This window comes from Taeniopygia guttata, chromosome 6, assembly GCF_048771995.1.
Source record: "Taeniopygia guttata chromosome 6, bTaeGut7.mat, whole genome shotgun sequence".
NCBI classification, from domain to species: Eukaryota; Metazoa; Chordata; class Aves; order Passeriformes; family Estrildidae; genus Taeniopygia; species Taeniopygia guttata.
This window is the reverse complement of record NC_133031.1, coordinates 23972474-23989336: the sequence shown is the minus strand read 5'-3', so window position 1 is coordinate 23989336 and position 16863 is coordinate 23972474. Positions and strand designations below refer to the sequence as shown.

At 39.3% G+C, this 16863-nt stretch overlaps 1 protein-coding gene across 6 annotated transcripts in view; it reads left to right on the top strand.

Moving 5' to 3' along the window:
* Positions 1-16863, top strand: part of BTRC (beta-transducin repeat containing E3 ubiquitin protein ligase) — a 114517-nt gene that overhangs the window by 16974 nt on the left and 80680 nt on the right. For 4 of the 6 annotated variants that reach the window (XM_072931196.1, XM_012574638.5, XM_030276281.4 and 1 more), the window contains one exon: positions 10468-10575. The exons of the other annotated variants lie outside the window; for them this stretch is intronic. In XM_072931196.1, the coding sequence (XP_072787297.1) occupies positions 10468-10575 (108 nt within the window). The remainder of the gene's footprint in view (positions 1-10467; positions 10576-16863) is intronic. 6 annotated transcript variants of the gene reach the window in all.

Sequence of the window (16863 nt, the reverse complement as noted above, 5' to 3'; positions counted from 1 at the left end):
GCCATGTTAGCTGATACCCCTCATAGCCATCACTGTTTTGTGTTTATGCATGCTGTGTTTGTATAACATTTTCTCACCAGTCTGATGAATGTGCACTTCCTGTAAATAAAAGTTCAAAATGCAGTCACCTGGAAGCGAAGAGGGTCAGAGTCTGAAAACAGATCTACAACAACAGCTTGAATTGCAGAATTAAAATGGGCCTTCAAACACAAAGCTGCATGGTGGTGGTGCTGGTAATAATGGGGAGGCCACTGGGTTAAAACTCAAGAGAATTGCATCTAGCATCTAATCCAGATCTGCCTGGGTGAATCAAGTATGGACACTTACTCACATCACATAACAATTGTGCAGTTTGACACAGTCTGACACTGTGGGGAGTCCCCACTCGGAAGTGGCCTAGTGCTATATTACTCTGGCTATTATTAAAGGCCAGGCTTTAGATGTCTCAGCAGTCTGCCTCTAGCAATTGCTGTCAGCTTTTCACTTTTGTGAGTGAAAAATCTCCCTTCAGAAAGAATAGCTTAATTTACAAATGGCCTGTACAGATCTCTTTGATGAACATATATGATGAATCCCATGTCCTTGAGAATACATGGCTTAAAGTTGCTGTTTCTGTAGAAAGCCAGAATGTGTTGTTATGGCAACAAAAACTGGAAATATGAAAACAGCACAGATAAGCTGCATCCTGTTGTCATGGCAACTGCAGTTGTGAAGTGACAAAACGTGGTGGTGAAGGGATCTTCAAGGTGGTACTGTGAGCCCAACATAAACAAAGAGCCAAGTCACTTGAGCAGAGTGTGAGAATGAAAAGCTGCATCAGCAAATCCCCTTAAAATATGAGAGTTTCACTGAAGGTTCTAACAGGATGGTTTTGATGGTCTCCAATCTTGTGTCAGTATCTTAGAAGCAGTAAATAGTAACTTGCTTGTGCAAACTGCTTATTGCTGTCAACTTACTGACTTCTGTGCAACTGAGCAGAGCTTTGACACCTATTAGAAGATGAGCAACAAATCTTATATTTGCAAACCATTTCTTTGAATGAGTGATGTGCTGCAAGGGTGAAGTGTGCTTTGGAGCTTCTCTCTCTCCTCAAGTCCACTTTAGTGAAGGTCAGTTGGGACACTGAAGCTTATGTTTTCTTGATTTAAACTTTGCTGAGCCGGAGGCAAGGTGTCTCAGAGGAATCTCAACTCTGCAGTTATTGTCTCACAGAGCTCAAGTTTGTTGACCTATGGGGCACGGCATCAGTTTCTGTTTCTTATGTGGGTTGGGAGAACAATAGGAAGAGGACTGTGTGGCTGTTCTGTTTTCCTTTTACTTCTGAGGCAAACAGAGCAGCCTTATATTACCAATGCCATGATGCAGGTGGGATATACGCTTGTTGAGCTCTGAAAAATACCAAGGGGGTAAAAAACTTTAAATGCACAGTAAAATTTCCAAGGAGGCTTTATACTAGCAACCTCAAATAATGGAAGAACTTGCACTTTTTGAAAAAGGTATTTTTTGTAAGTATGCTTTCCCTTTGATTTTTAGTTTATTGATATTAGTTCTAATGTCTATCTCAATCTTCTTACTCCTTGATCCAAGGAAAAGTTATAAACCTGTGCTTGTCATCAGCAGATACTGTTATGGAAATAGCTTTGCTATTCCAGTTTCGTGCTCTGGAAGTGTAAGGGTAAGGCAGTTGATATCAAGGCTGGGAAGAGCTTTCATGAGAAGGAGAGAGGTTAATTTTTTTTGAGGTGAGTTTGGTTTGGTGTAGGATATCTATCAAAGGTACTACGTGTAGGATTCCTTAAAACTATGTATTGAAAAGAAAACTATTTTTGATGCATGTGAAAGCATAATCTACATATGCATCCAGATGGAATGGGGGCTGTGCATCAAGTTTATTCTCCTGTTGTCTGTATTTTTAATGGGATCCTAACTTAATGATTTTCTTTTCCTCAGCATGGCTGAGTATTGATCTGGTGCCTGACTTACACAGAATGTGAGAAGTATCCCAGGAACACATTGTATTAATGTGGACTAAAAGCAGTTTATATTACAGATGAGGTGGAGGAAGATGGAGTTCTGCAAGACTGGACACATACTATAAATATCCATAAAACTGACAATTTTATCTAAAACCAGTGCTGGCTGCATTTGCGTATTTTCAGCCTTCTTAAACTGGAGATAATAGTTGAACACTACCTGAGCATGAGTTGCCCACACTGATTTCATTACCCTCTGCCCTTTAATGGCAGGTTTTATATTTAATGTTGCTGTGCTGCAATGGAGAGTTGTATTGTGTTCTTATGTGGGCTAGAGGAAATACAATACCAATGGCCAGAAATGCATGTTGCTTTAACACTGACATTTTAAGTAACCTGCATTGTTCTTTTTACTCTAGCTCTTTCCTGTTTAGGTGTTTGTCTTTTTGTAGAAAATACAGTTGTTTTATTCAGCCTTGATCTTCATTTAAGCTTTTGACTTCCTAGCAGTCTCTAACATCCCATCACCTAGGTGCTGCCCCTTTAGAGACAAGCCACAATTGACTTCTGAACGGAGAAAGGGAGGGAATGTTTGTGTATAAATACAGTTGATAGACATGACACTTTAATTCCTGTCTCATATGGACACTTTCTATAATATAAGCCAAACTATGAAACTGGGCAAGTTAAGCTAATTAGGTAAAACATTTACAAAACCTTATTTTGATTACATAAACGGGGAAGTAAAAGTATAATTTTTAGGTGGCTTCTGAAACATGATAATTCAGAGTTAAAGCCAATGCCTCCCTTTTTCATAGCATTCTGAGCAAGTATGCATCATGGAGGATATGTAATGTAATGCACTCATCTGAGCCTTTCTGCCTCCCACTGTCTTCTTGTAGTAGAATTTTTAAAGCCAAGTTATAAACCTGTAAATGTGTTTTATGCTGGAAATTCTTGGTGATACCTTAACTAGATTGGTACCAGCAAACACCAGTATAATCAAAACAAGGCACTTCAGATATTAATGGTCTGCACTTCAGTCAAGTCAGCTGGAAAAGAGGGTGTAAAAACCAGGACTGTGGTGAAACCAGGATTCTTCTGCTAGAATTGCACTTTACTGAGAGAAAAATAAAATTATTCTGGATATATTTTGGTTTTGTAATTTTGTCATTTAGCATCCTTTCCTTAAGTTCTAAAACATGTATTTTCAGTGGATCCATATGCTTTTTAAAATTAAGATACTAACTCCTTAGGTGGAAAGTTGAAATAAGATTTCTTTCTGCGGTTCATTTATTAATACTTGGCACTCATATAGTACATTATGTCCTCACAGTGCTATGCAGGCATATCACTTATCCTTGAAACACTTTTGTGTGGTAGGTGCATAACAATAACTCTGAGAGATTTTTATGGAATTAAATAAAGTTAGAGATGAGGGGAAAATCTAATGAAACTTCCGTTTCATATCTCCACTAATGTAGGTTTTTCTCTGCAGTTTGTGTCATGAAAATAGAAGTTCTAGAAATGTTACAAGATTAAGTAGTTTGAGCACATTCCTTAGTATGCTGTGTTACTCTGCCCAAACTCATGAGGAGTTGTTTCTGATTCATCAGGCTTTAGACACAGAATTATCAAATCATTAAATTTGGCAGATATTTCTAAGATCGTCAGACAATAATGGATCTTAGTAGTAGCTGTGTTTTCTTGCTTACCAAAGGGCCAAGTGCACTTGGTCTTGTAAAATCTTCATTTTAAGCCTTCACATAGTTTCATGCTTTAGACCTTGGTGAGATTGCTCTTAGTAAGTTGGGTGTTGTTTAAAGAAGCACACACAAGTCTCTACAAGTTTTACTCCTTAAAGAAGGGTATGTCACCTAAATATTAAAGCTCTGCAGCTGCACTGGTTTAAATTTATCAACTTCATGCATTAAAGAACTATAATTACGAAAACATTAGTATCGTTGAGTTCAGATGTGAGCAATACAAATCCCTCTAGCACTTGGCAAATGAGGATCTTGTACACCTTATAGATGGAAGTTGGCCCCTAGCTGGGGCATGTAATTTCTGTTGACTTGAAGTCACAGAGGTTGAACTCCAGTAACCACTCTTGGGGAAAACATTTCTTCACAAACGTTTACCTAAAAGCTGTGATTTGATCCTCCAGATCCCACTCAGGTAAGTTATTTGGATAATCTGAATACGTAAATCTTTCTCCATGTGTCTTATCTTTGATATTTAAAAGTGGTTAGTGAATTGGAATATCTTGTAAAAAGTTACTGTTAGCTAGAGAGTTACCAGAAGATTAGAGAAGAGTTTGCATAATACATATGTTAAGAAAAATTTACTGAGCAATTACATGCAGAGTGGGTGGCTGAAGGAAAAAGAACCCTTTACAGCAGTTGGAGTTCTGTGTGCACAGCAAAGCTGGCTGAATGTAGTAACAGCCTGAGGGTGAAGGGGAAAACTGCTGCACTGAAGTCAGTGATCTGTACCAGGGCAAGAAGTCCAGTATTACCTATGTTTGGAATCTAGGAGGAGTGTTATAATTGAATCTGGTAGCATGTTTCAGCCTCTGATTTGTGAGAAATTGTTTGGAAGTCAGACCCTGGTTGTGCCAGAAAAATACACTCAGCTTTCCCAAAGTGAAATGTTGGTTTGCTTGATTTGCAGTTCGTGAAAAATAGTCCAAGGGTCTTTAATGAGCTAGCTGAGCTTTGTTATGACCAAGCAGAAGCACAAACCACTTTGAATCATATCCATACATGCTTGTGGAAATGTGACCAATCTGAACATAATGAAAGGCTAGGAATTGTGCAAAGCACTGGTTGTGACAGGAGCTGCATCTGTCCCTTCATGATTCTGATGCAGTATGTGCAGTTAGAAGAAGTGTTGGTGGGCTGGTAGAGCCCTGCAAGATCCTTCTCATGGTCACACTCCAAGGATTACTGCAGTTGCCTCTTTATTTTTATAAATTGGTATTCTTACTGTGGAAAGACTTTCAAGAAAAACTGCCAGTGACAAAGTCAGAATTACCTAGTTATAAATGTGGAAAACTGGTCTGGGATGCGAGGAGGTGCATGGCTTTTGACTGTTGTTTTTTTGTCTTAATTAAGACTTACAGCTTTTAATGTTTTTCTTATTTTCAAATGAAAACAGGCAAAAAACTTTCTCCAAAAGTTATGAAAGTATTAATTTGCTCTGAGACATGCTAGTCTCTTTGGTAAGTTTATAATTGGGCAGAATTTTTTTTTAATGCATATTCTTGTCTCTCAGGTATATAACTACTTCATAACTGGTAAATCTGTATTCATATGCTAGGGTTTTTAAAGGCATATTATTTACACAATTCACTTGAATGGCTCCTTTGAAAGCTGTGTGGCTCTCTCATGTAATTATGTATTTAGTGTGCCTTGCATCCATTGTTGGGATAGGGGAAAAGAAAAAAAAAACTAAGCCCCACAAAATCTACGAAAATAAATAATAAAAGAATATTCTCATTCTGTTTTGGCAGCTTTTTTAGAAGTTGTATTATATTCTTTTTTTTCAGATATGAAGAGCTACCAAAGCTAAAAAATGAAATATGTATGGCAGGTTTTTAAATTGTGAAAGTATACAAGATGCACTGGGAGTACTTTTTTAATACTTACATATATTTATTCAGAAAACGCCTCTCAGAATGGTAGAGGGAAAAATAAGAGATACCTTTTCATTTTTATGCAAGAGGTTAAAAGAATGAAAAACTGACCAGGGAAAGGATCCAAAATAATTTTTTAGCCAGAAGTAAATTTCTGGAATTGTTACTAAGTTTCATGAGACCAACATTTGTAATGTAAATAGCAGCTGCCTTATCTGATATGTTTCATGCAATGTGTTGCATTCTGTGGTGACAGGAATAGTGCAGACTGAACACAATGTGAAAGTGATGTATGTTATATTTTTGGCATTGGCTTAGTTGAGTATGTGGCCAAAAAAAGAGTAAGAGGAACTGAGTGAGATTGAAAGGTATTGAAGTTTGTTCTCCCATTTCCCTTTTTTTTTTGTGGTGTATGATAAAAATAATTCTGAATATTAGGAATCCCAGTAAGATCTGAGCATGTGTTTGATAAAGGATTAAAATTCCTTAGGCACATTTCCTGAGAATTAGGTTTTATAGAGCATGCAGGAAACAGTAGTGTGAAAGATACTTTAAGGCAGAATTGTTCTTTCCAGCCATACCATATTTGCTTTCTGAAGTGGTGATCTATCTCCTCATATCAAGCTCACATCTGGTTTATATACTTCAAATACCCTTCAGAGCATCCCATATGTTTTATCTGCTCCAGTTTGGGTGATAGAATTTCTAGAACCTCTTTTCCCCTCATGTCTTGGTTTTTGGAAGAGTTAGAAATCGTTATTGGTTTATCTTTAGAGTTCACCTGCGTGAGGTGCTGAATGCTGTACTAGGAGGGAAACAGCTCTGAGCTAGGGAAGGGCTGCAATAGATGTGGTTAGCATGTGAAATTAATCTTATGTACAGTACACCAAACACCAACCCTTGAGGAGAATATTTGGTTTCCTCTTTGGCTTTGTCCCTAACTTGTGAAGATGTACAAAAATGTATTAGGCTGCCTGTAAATCAAAGGTGTTTTAAGTGCACAGGCTATCAAAGTTCAGTACAGGGTTCATACAGCAGTAGTAGGTAATACCATACTATTTTAAAATGTGCCACAATTAGAGACAGTAGTTCTGTACTACTGTCTAATTAATTTCTCTGAAGTTACTATAAAGAAAATATCCTTCAACTGTTGTTTGATTGTCTTTTGGGCATTCTTGTTTTATAGTGAGCTCAGTATAGTCAGTTTATGCTTTCATGCCTGTGCACTGTAGTTGTGAACTGTAGTAATGCAAGAACTTTTTTTTTCCCCTGTGTAGAGCCACTTAGTTTTACAGGACAAGGTGATACATTTCTGACCTGTAACACAATTTACTAAAACTGTATTAGTTACCCCCAGTATATTGTATTTGCTGAAGGACTAGAAGAGAACAAATTTGATAAGAAAAACCCAGTCTGAAATGGTAATGTATAATCTTGTAATGCAGTAGCAAATAAAGTAAATAACCAATTTTTAGCACTGGCAAAAATTTAGCTATTGAGTGTGTATTGAAATTTGTCTTTAGGACATCAGATAATTGGAAGAGGGTAGACCATTAGAGGCAGAACATCTGATGTAGTCAAAAAATGTTCTTGCAATATAATTACAAGAATAATTGAATAGGTTAAAATACATCTTCCCTTCAGCTCATGGTTACTGTCCACTCAGCTCAGGCGGAGGCTGTGAATGCTTCTAGCCTATTTTAATTCAAAGTAAGCAAACCCATTTTAATCACCAGTGGAGCAGCTGGAACCAGCCTCTGTCACAAGGAGGATGCTGGTCTTGTTTGAAACTGTACTCCCTGTATTTATTTAGTGGGAAAATACATTTCAGAGTTCAGGGAATGGGATTTTAAAATCAATTGGAAAAAGAAATTGGGTTTTTCATCAAATAATTCCCTATTTTATGCCACTCAGTGTGTATTAAAGATGCTTAGCTTTTCTAAATAAAAAGCCTTGTGTCTCTGGGTTTGAAAGTTGTGCAGACATCCGTACTATTAATGCAGTTGGGAGTTAGGAAAGTAGAGAGATTGCTGCATCCTGGCCCAGTACTTAGCAAGCAGTACCAGCATTCCCATTTGGCTCTAGTCCAAGCACTGTGCTTCTGTATCTTTGTTTTGATGAATCAATGTAGATTGACTTGAGTTCAGGAGAGGATTTTTTTTAGTCAGCTTTCAAGTCATGAACATTGAGGCCAGTCCCTTGTTTGTGGAGCTGACAGTACAAAAGTGAGTGTTTGACACGTGGCTTGCTCAATGCATGGGGAGAGAGGCTGTTGAGATTTTTCAGAGATCAGGCTCTAAATGAAGTTGTTCTGGTGGGTCACTCATCTGATTTACACACAAGCTGTTTCTATTGAAACACCTGGGGCCTTTTGTTCAGGCTTGTGAGTAAGCCTCTTTCAGTCACCAAAGTAATTTAGCGTCTCTGCTTCCTTCAATAGGTAAACGGCAAGTACGGGAATGACATTTCCTTCCACACTGTGCAACTTCACGCTTATATTTTTAAGAACTGTATCACTAATGTAGATTTTGTTGTATACTGGAACAGATTCAGAAATCATCTAGGAAACTGGTAGTTTTTTATTTCCTACTTCCTAACTCTGGAACAATACTATGTGGGAGGAGCACATGGCTGAGGAATGATAACCTCTATTGGACAGAGAGCTCTGCAGAATAGGCCTTCAATGGTTTCTTTTGTTATTGTGGCAATTTCAGAGGAAGACATTTCATTGCCCTGTAAGTTCCCTGGCACAATAGAGTGTCCTACCTGCAGATTGTAATGACTCCGACTTGAGCTGTAATCTCACGTAAACCTTGAGTCAACTAGAGCTTGCCTTTCCACTCAGAGTGCTCCTCATTTTTCCAGCCTCTGTACCATTCCATGCTGCAGTCAGTACAAATATTTAAACTAACTTTTTTTTGTATTGTCAGGCAGTTTTAATGGCAATCAGTTCATTGAGTTCATTATCACAGTATGAAAACTTGAGGCAGCCCAAGAGATGGGAAAGCTTGAGAATATGGAATAAATAATAGCTGCAAGTCTTGGATAACTATGTATGGAAAAAGAAAATCATCCCATATTTATTTTGTATTATGTTATGAATCCTGGGATGGATAACAGTAAGCAGCTGATCCTTACCTAGTGAATTTGCTCCACATCATCAGAGGCATCATGTAGTGAATCTTCTGTTACTGTGACATTCTTGGAGAATAATAAGCAATTTTTATTTAAATAAATAAAATTGGTGAAATGCGTAACTATGGATGTCCATTTGATATATGAATTTTTTTTAAAGTTATTGTCATAACAGCATTCAGTAGCTGTAGTGATACATATTACATTGCAAAGAAAAGATTTCTGGCATTTGGAAGGTTTTTTATATGTGGAAGTGTTTGGGAGGTTAGAATGGTGGACAAGGAAGTATGGCTCACTTTTGTAGCTTGTTACAATACTATGGTTGTAATTTTTTTGGCTTCAGGAGGGCCATTACATACAAGTAGCAAGTTCATTTGATACGTACTCAAATTCTTGAGTTTCACTACCTTTGTAAAGGGAAGAGTTGTTTTTTTTAATGAAAATGCAACGAGGAATGTATTTTAAGGTATCATAAACTTCTATTGAGAACATTTCTATAGATTATATTCCCCAGCAGTCTTTAAATACTAATTCTGGAACAGCAGTGTAAATTGCAACAAAGTACAGCAAAGAATGTGGTGACAGACAAGGTTAATCTCTGTGTCTGTCTGCACAGGACCAGATTATGGATGTTGGTGATCACCTTTCTGCTCCCTCAAAGATGGGTTATGTTGCTCTTACTTCTCATTTAGTGCAAGATTGCGCAAGGTTTTCTAGCCCTCTCAAGAGCAGGAAGAAACGGAGGCTCAGAAGGCAGCTGTCATTTCATACCCATTCCAGCTGCCCTTTCCACTCAAATTTCCTCCCATTCCCTCCCCCTCTATTAAAAAAAAAAAAAAAAAAAAAAAAAAGGTGGGGGCAGGATTGAAAAAAATCATCTATGTGAGGGTTTAAAATCTCTAGCAGCTAATCTATCACATCCCTCAATTTTCATGGCTATCTGCCAATTCAAAATACACTTGTTTTTTCCTGCTTTGCCAGTAATTAGACAAATGCAGTAGTGCTTATGGCATCAAAAACTGTGTCTGGTAAAAGCAATTGCTATCATAATGCATCCCTAAATTTAATAGTAGTGGTGTAAAATGAATAAGCAGCTCTCTATTTCAAGGGGTAATGGCTTTAACTATCAAAATGGCTAGTATTTTCCTTGATTGGCTGCTTTGGCTCCTTTTTTGTATTTTTGTTTGTAGGAACGGAATCAATTTATTATAAAAATTGTATTTCATTTAACAAACAACAAGGCAAGCAGAAACTCTTCTAAAGTGTCACAAACTTCCTGTTCACCTTGGATCATAGGTTTTTCCTTTTATCCCATTTACAGACAAAACACAAACCTTTTATTTTCCTGCAAGTATTACACCTAAAGTTGTCATTTACTTTTCTGCTTTCTTTGCAAAATTGCTTGCCTTGTGTTCTGCCTGGAGCATTGCTGTGGAAGAGAAGAGGTCTGATAAACTGGAAAGAAACGTTTTATTACTGGGAAAACTCAACACATTGTTGTGGAATATTAATCAAAATTTATTTTCTTGATCCATAGGGCCTTTTTTTTTTTTTGCTACTATGACATCTGTAAAGCTTCTCTCAAGGAAAAGATGCTTCAGCAGTTAGTGCTCTCTTAAAGGGCAGTTGTGTTGATGCCATTTGGCTAAGCCTTAAAAGTTCCTGTAATCTGTGCCATCCTGTCTCATACAGTCCCATCTCATAGTTGTCCTTTCTCTGCAGTGCTCTATGCCCAGATCTCTGTGGCTGGGCTGCTCCAGCCTGGCGGACAGCATGCCCTCGCTGCGATGCCTGTATAACCCAGGGACTGGCGCACTCCCAGCTTTCCAGGTACTTTCTGTCTCTCCCCACTCCTTTTCTCTCCATCTGTGTGTGTGTGCATCTCCTTTACTTGCCTGCTTGACCTCTATTTATTCTGGTTCATACTCTGTGCCTCTCCTCTGTCATTCTGATCTCTGGTGTTTTAACCCATCTTGTGTAGATTCAGGGCAGCTGGGGCATTTCCATTTACCTTGATATAATTATTTTATCTAAGTTGGCTTAATACCATCATCTTCTTTTCATTGGTTTTAAATTGTGTCAAAAAGATACCACTTAATTATATCTGGCAAACAGCATCCATCACACAGTCTCCAATCTGGCTATTCTGGCTATTTGTAATTCCCCCCCTATCTAAATTTTCTGTGTGCCACTTAAAAGACTGAGAGGGTGAGTCCATTGCCATGATGATAATTGATGCCAGAAATTCTTTACTTCAGCTTTGTTAGCAGGAGTCTGGACATTTTGACTACAGAAAATTATTGTCCAAGCAAGCTGTCAGTCAAAAGGCAAATAAAGGAAACATTTTTTTTTTCCCCTTTGATCTCTGAATTTGTTAGATTCAGGCTTTTCTCTGTCATGAGTCAGCTTTCTGCCAAACCTGTTTGTTCAGATCCTTTGGGTGACCAGTGAACTCAAAAAATGCAGACATTTACCCATGGGTAGAGAGTTAAGACAAGTGCTGGGTGAGCATCAAGAAACCTAGACAAGCAAGCATTTTTGATGACATGTGGACATAACAGCAGAGACTGGGCTCTGGAGATGTTATATTCACATTGGAAACTCTGCGGTATTTTATGAATTCCAGTGACTGAGGACCTTTAGAAGTATCTCTGCAGAGAGCATGTTTATTTGAGCTTGTTGTAGCATGAACATTTACTCAAGGTTTATGCTCTTAGGTTATGCTACTGCTGGCCTAACCTGTGGCAGGGAGTTTTATTTACCAGCATCTTTCAAAACCAAATAAAAATAATAGGCCAGAATCTTTCGAAATTTTCACTTTTTTTCGGGTAAGTTCATTATGCACCTCTAAAGGAAAGCATGCAAAGATTATTTTAAGTTTTACTTCTTGCTCCCAGAGTTAGGATAGTGCTGTGGAAATAATCCTCTTAGTCCCAGAGGAGGCTTAAGTGTCTTGCATTGTTTTGGTGCAACTCTTTTTCCTGACACAGCAGTAGCACTGATGGACTCTGGAAGGTGTCCTGCCAGGCCTCCTTTGCTGAAACAAGCTTTTAGTGGAGCTTTCTGTGGGGGAGGGGGAAACACGACTTTTTGTTAGTCTAAGAGGACTCTAGAGACAACAGGCAGAGTTTAGACTCCTAATCCTGATTTGCATAATTTGACTAAATCGTATGGACCTAATTTCTAAGCTTTTGGCTGTTGAATGAATCTCAAATCTCTTTTAGCTTAGCAGTGTATGGGAAGTAATTTATAAACCTAAATTGAGACTTCTTCCTTTCTACTTGAATTATTTTTGATTACTTAAAATAGGCATATATTACAAAGGGAAAGAGAAATTAATTTGTTTAAGCTTAAAATGTCCTTATGGTAGATATGAGCAGTAACTGTTCTGCTAATGCAGTACATTGATATTTGGGGTCAAATGAGTCAGCTGTACAACCATTGATTGTGTTGGGATACTGGTAGGACTGACATTCGCATTTCTGCATATTTTGAGAGACATTTCCACGTGCATTTAGTGACTGTAGGAATTGGGGAAGTATGTCATACTTGCCATCTGAAATGGTAAACTGGTACTCTTCACCGAGTTCTGACTGCTGTGTTGAGGGACACATTTACTGCCAGTTGAGAGAGAAACCACATTGCCAGCACCGGCTTCTGCAGCACTGAGTCATCCACATTGCAGTCCATTTTTTTTCAATGGGCTCTGATTGATCCTCATTAGCTTGCATGGTTTGAAGAAAACTCCCCTCTGAGGCATGGCTTCTGCATTTTCCAGTGCAGAAGGGAGTGGTTTGGAGCCTGCTGGAAGCAGTGATGTTGCAGTATTTCATCATTGTTTAATGCTTTTTTTTTGGTATCAAATCTTCAGGAAAGCATTAAAGACTTTCTTGTAGCCCAGTGAATTTTCTCATATTAAGTTACTTTCTTTTTTCCATAGCAAGCTTGAAGTAACTGGAGAAGCATATCAATGTTCTTTGCTTGTGGCAAAAGAGAAGATGCCATCTGGAAGGCTACTTAGTCACTGCTGAATTTGTCTAGTTATTTACATGCCTGCCTTCATATGCTCAGAGAGAAATGTGGAAAGATGCTCTTTTTGAACGGCTCAGTTAAAGTCTTGCTGACTCCTCATGGGAAGCATTGGCAGGTAGTTGATTTAGAGATGATTCTGTTAATATGTCAGGTAACTTCATTTTTCTTCTTTGTGTTTTTATTATTTGAGACAGGTGAAAACAGGATCTTCTGGTTCCTCAACCCTGTTTTTAGGCAATCATCCTGCAGTGGGAAAGGCTTTAAGGCTAAACCCATGCATAGGGGAATAAGGAGCTAGAAACAGTTCTTTTTTCCATCTCTTTTTTTTATCTCAAAGGGCTTTGCAACTGATAGTCTACTGTGTAACTGAATTTCAAAAACATCATGGTGGCAAATTGGAACATGAACTCCTATAAGGCACTGTGGGAAGTGGTCAAGTCAAAGAGGGTATTTTAACAAGAGACAAAGGCCAGCTATTCAGTTTTCAGTGTCTTGGATGCCAGATTTTATGGTACCGTTAATCTGCAAAACAACTGAAAATTAGGTTGCATGTAGATTCTCCTAATAATAATAAAAAAAAAAATATATGCAGAATACTCTCTGTTTTTCTTAGAAATTTGTGCTTTGGAAGTTTACAGATGTACCAATAGGTGTCTGTTTTCATGACATTTTCCATGTGAAGATAATTACTTTCCCTGTTAAAATATTTTTCCTTGGATGCTCACCAGGCTCTATTTGTGTTGCTTTTCATAGTTGGAGCACTTTGAAAATTCAAATTTACAATTACACCCATCAAGTATGCCAAAGGAATGATTGTATTAATCCTTCCAGGTTTGCAGAAGACCAAAGTGTTTCCTTGAATTCATTTCTTTAGGCTGTTGTATAAATTAGGAGGCTTGAAAAGGAATTTGAACGTTTTGATGTATCACCATAATCGCAGAGAGCAGTCCGCCTCTTCCTTTTTACCTAATTCACAGCCAACACAAATACCAGCTCCTGTTTAGATTGTAAACTTCTTTGATCAAGAGTCATGCTTTTACTACCTTTGTCTGGAGCCTAGGTGGAAAAGAAGAGAGTCAGCTTTATTTTGCCAAATATGAAACTTTTATTTCTGTAACAGGCTTTAGTAATCAAAGAGGAGGATTAACTTGTGTGATGGAGGTAGCAGCATCTTCTTGAATACAGAAGTGTCTCTATAGAACGTTAGAAATTTGCATTTTGTTTTACCTGAAGATCTTGGCCATGAAGAACTACACCTCAGGGTTTATCAGGTGAAGGGGATGAGCTTCTGCTTGGTTTTGCAGAAGTGAGCAAGTGAGACTTCCTTGGTCTGGACTAAAAGCTCTGGCCTGGGGAGACAGGTATGAGTGTACCAGACTAGGCAAATTGAAGCAAAAGGGAGTGTACTTGAGGCTGTGCAGTATGGATGTGACCTCTCTTGACTGAGATTACTTTTGCAGAAAGGTGAAAATGCAAAAGATGTTAAAGGTATGCAGTGGTGGAAGTCTGTTGTCCCTGTGAGAAAGACATGAACTTATTCTTCAAATTACTTGTATATTATTTTTTCCTAATGTTTATATTTTTTTTGTGTTATAAAGTGGAATATTTGTCAAAGAATCATTGCCAGTGTATTGGTAGAAACAGTTGTGTCTCTAAATTTCCTTCAGCCTGTTCACACACTTTTGTTTTAGAAGTTGACGTTTTATTGCTGGAAATACAGTGTAAATGTGAGTAGTAGTACATCATTTCTGGTTATACAGGAGGTTAGAGCTAGAGTCTTGGGGTGGGCAAACTGCATGCTCAGAAATGTGTTTGCGAGAAATACATTTGAAGGAAATTGTTTGGCTTTGGAGGCAGTGTTTGCTGGTGTGCATAGTTCTGTCTCTAATTGGGAAAGATATGGGGTGTCCAGTCATAGACTCCATCAGCATGGAGACACTAAGCCTGCTTTGTATTCACCCCTCTCGCTCTGCCAGTAGCTGTGTGAAGCTTGCCCGGGGGCTGTTTACAGTGCACCTCTAAAGCAGAATCCTAATTCTGGTGACTAATAGCCAGAGCATGTGGCTCCAGCACCCCCCTGGCTGGCAGCAGGCTCTGCCCTGGTTGTGAATGTAGTTAGGTGGCCCCCAACTGTTTACAAGACAGCAGAGGTGAGATCTTTGATTGACAAGTCAGAAATGCATTAGATCATTCCTCTGCCAGTCTCTGGTTCATGCTGTTAAAAATGTCAGCCTCTCCAAGTTTGAATGGCAGCCCGAGGGCCTCAGAAGCTTTTTGTTTTCTGAGATGGAAACACAAATTGGATGTGTGCCTGAGCGCTTCATCCTGGGCTGTAATTTCATCTTTTAGCTAAGAACCACAAGGTACATGAGCAAAGCACCCTGTAAACAATAATACTGGGGGAAAAAATAAACAAGGTCGTGTTTCTGGTACGTTGATCCACTGGTGTCCTGACCTCTATCACGTTGAACATCTCCACTCTGATTGCTGTTCCCTTTGGCATTACAATGAGAGGAGATAGACTGACACAGGAGGCAAAGATTTAAAGTTGCAGTGCTGTTGCACATTCCTTGTATTGGCTATGAAATATTGAACTGCCACAATGTGACACCTGGTTTTTTAAGCAAAGTTTCCTGTTGGAGATGTTCAGCGGGAGTCTTTTCTGTTTTTCCTCATTTTACCACCTGCCAGGAGCAATTATAAAGGCATGAGAGATTATAAAAGAAGGAGCAGGAATGAAGCCAAATCGCATTTTTGTGTTTGACTTCAGCCCCATTTGTAGCTCAGATTTTAGGGAGCTTCACTGTAGGAAGACCACAATGGTTAGCCTGGATGGAGATTTCTTTATTTAAAGTGCCCAGTGACTACAGAGGAGCTTTCTTAAACATATTTAGGATTTATCCCTCTTTAAATCTGGTGACATTGTCTGGCTGGTGGTGTAACCTGTGCAGAGGCTGGCTTATGCTGGGAAGCCCACCAAACTCAGGGAGTTGCTCAGGGTGTGCTGCAAGATCTTAGCTCTTGGGTAGTAGCAACAGCAAGAGATATTTTCCTCCTTTCAGATGGCAATGAAATGAAGGGGACTAGAAAAAAATCTTTCTTTGTGGATCAGTGGTATGGGTTGGGTTGTTTTTTGTAGCACATCACTAATTTCCAATTACATTGAGTAATTACATTTAGTAACAGAAATTGGCATTTGTTCTGCACTTATATTGATCCTCAGAAGTTCCATGTGCTTTTATTAGCTCTTTAATCTGAGTATCAAGAAGTGTGACGGTATCTCTCACTGAGAAATACCACCTCCGTGTGTCCAGCACAATGATTAATTTAAACTGCGTGGTAGCTACAAGACCTCCCCCTCCTTCAGCCTCGGTAATGATGGTCCAGTTACTACTAATGTGCTTTTCCCACTAAGGTGAGGGCAAGGTTTCTAGCACACCAGCACCAGTTCGACTGTTTGGTTTAAAAAATGAAACAAAACTCATCCGAGTTTTCCTTCCTCCCTCGTTAGGAGTCAGGAAGGTGTGTAAAGCCGTAGTGACAAACGGCATATGCAGCGCCGCGTTGGAGGCATACAGGTATCTTTAAAGCTAGCTCCAGTTCCTCAGGATTGCGAACATCTGCTTGGAGGTATTGTGGAGCTGCACAATGCACTAATTGAATTACTCTTTTCTGGAGTTGCAGGCTGCGCTAATTGAATTAGAAGGCGGCTGTGCGTGTGCGCGGGCGCGGGGCGGGGGCCGGGCCATGGCGCGGACTGTGCTGCGCTCCCCCGGCCGCGCCCGGAACTGCAGCGCGGGGCTCCGCCGGGCCGCGGGACTTCGCTTCGCTGCCTTAAAACATTGCAGCGGCTCTTCCGTGCTGCTCCAGAGCCTACAGCTTTGTCCCTTTCTCTGGAGAAAGGAGGCTCTGAGGGTACCCCGCTCCAAGCCCCTCGCACCAGTCACAGATGGTCCAGTGCGTTTAGATCCAGCTTAGTCCCTGTAAATCACCCCATTACCGCTTTGGATTTGATGGCTCCATGGGCAGTGGGGACTTCAGAGGGAGCCGGTGGCACAAGTACAAGTTGTACCTATTTGTGCACAA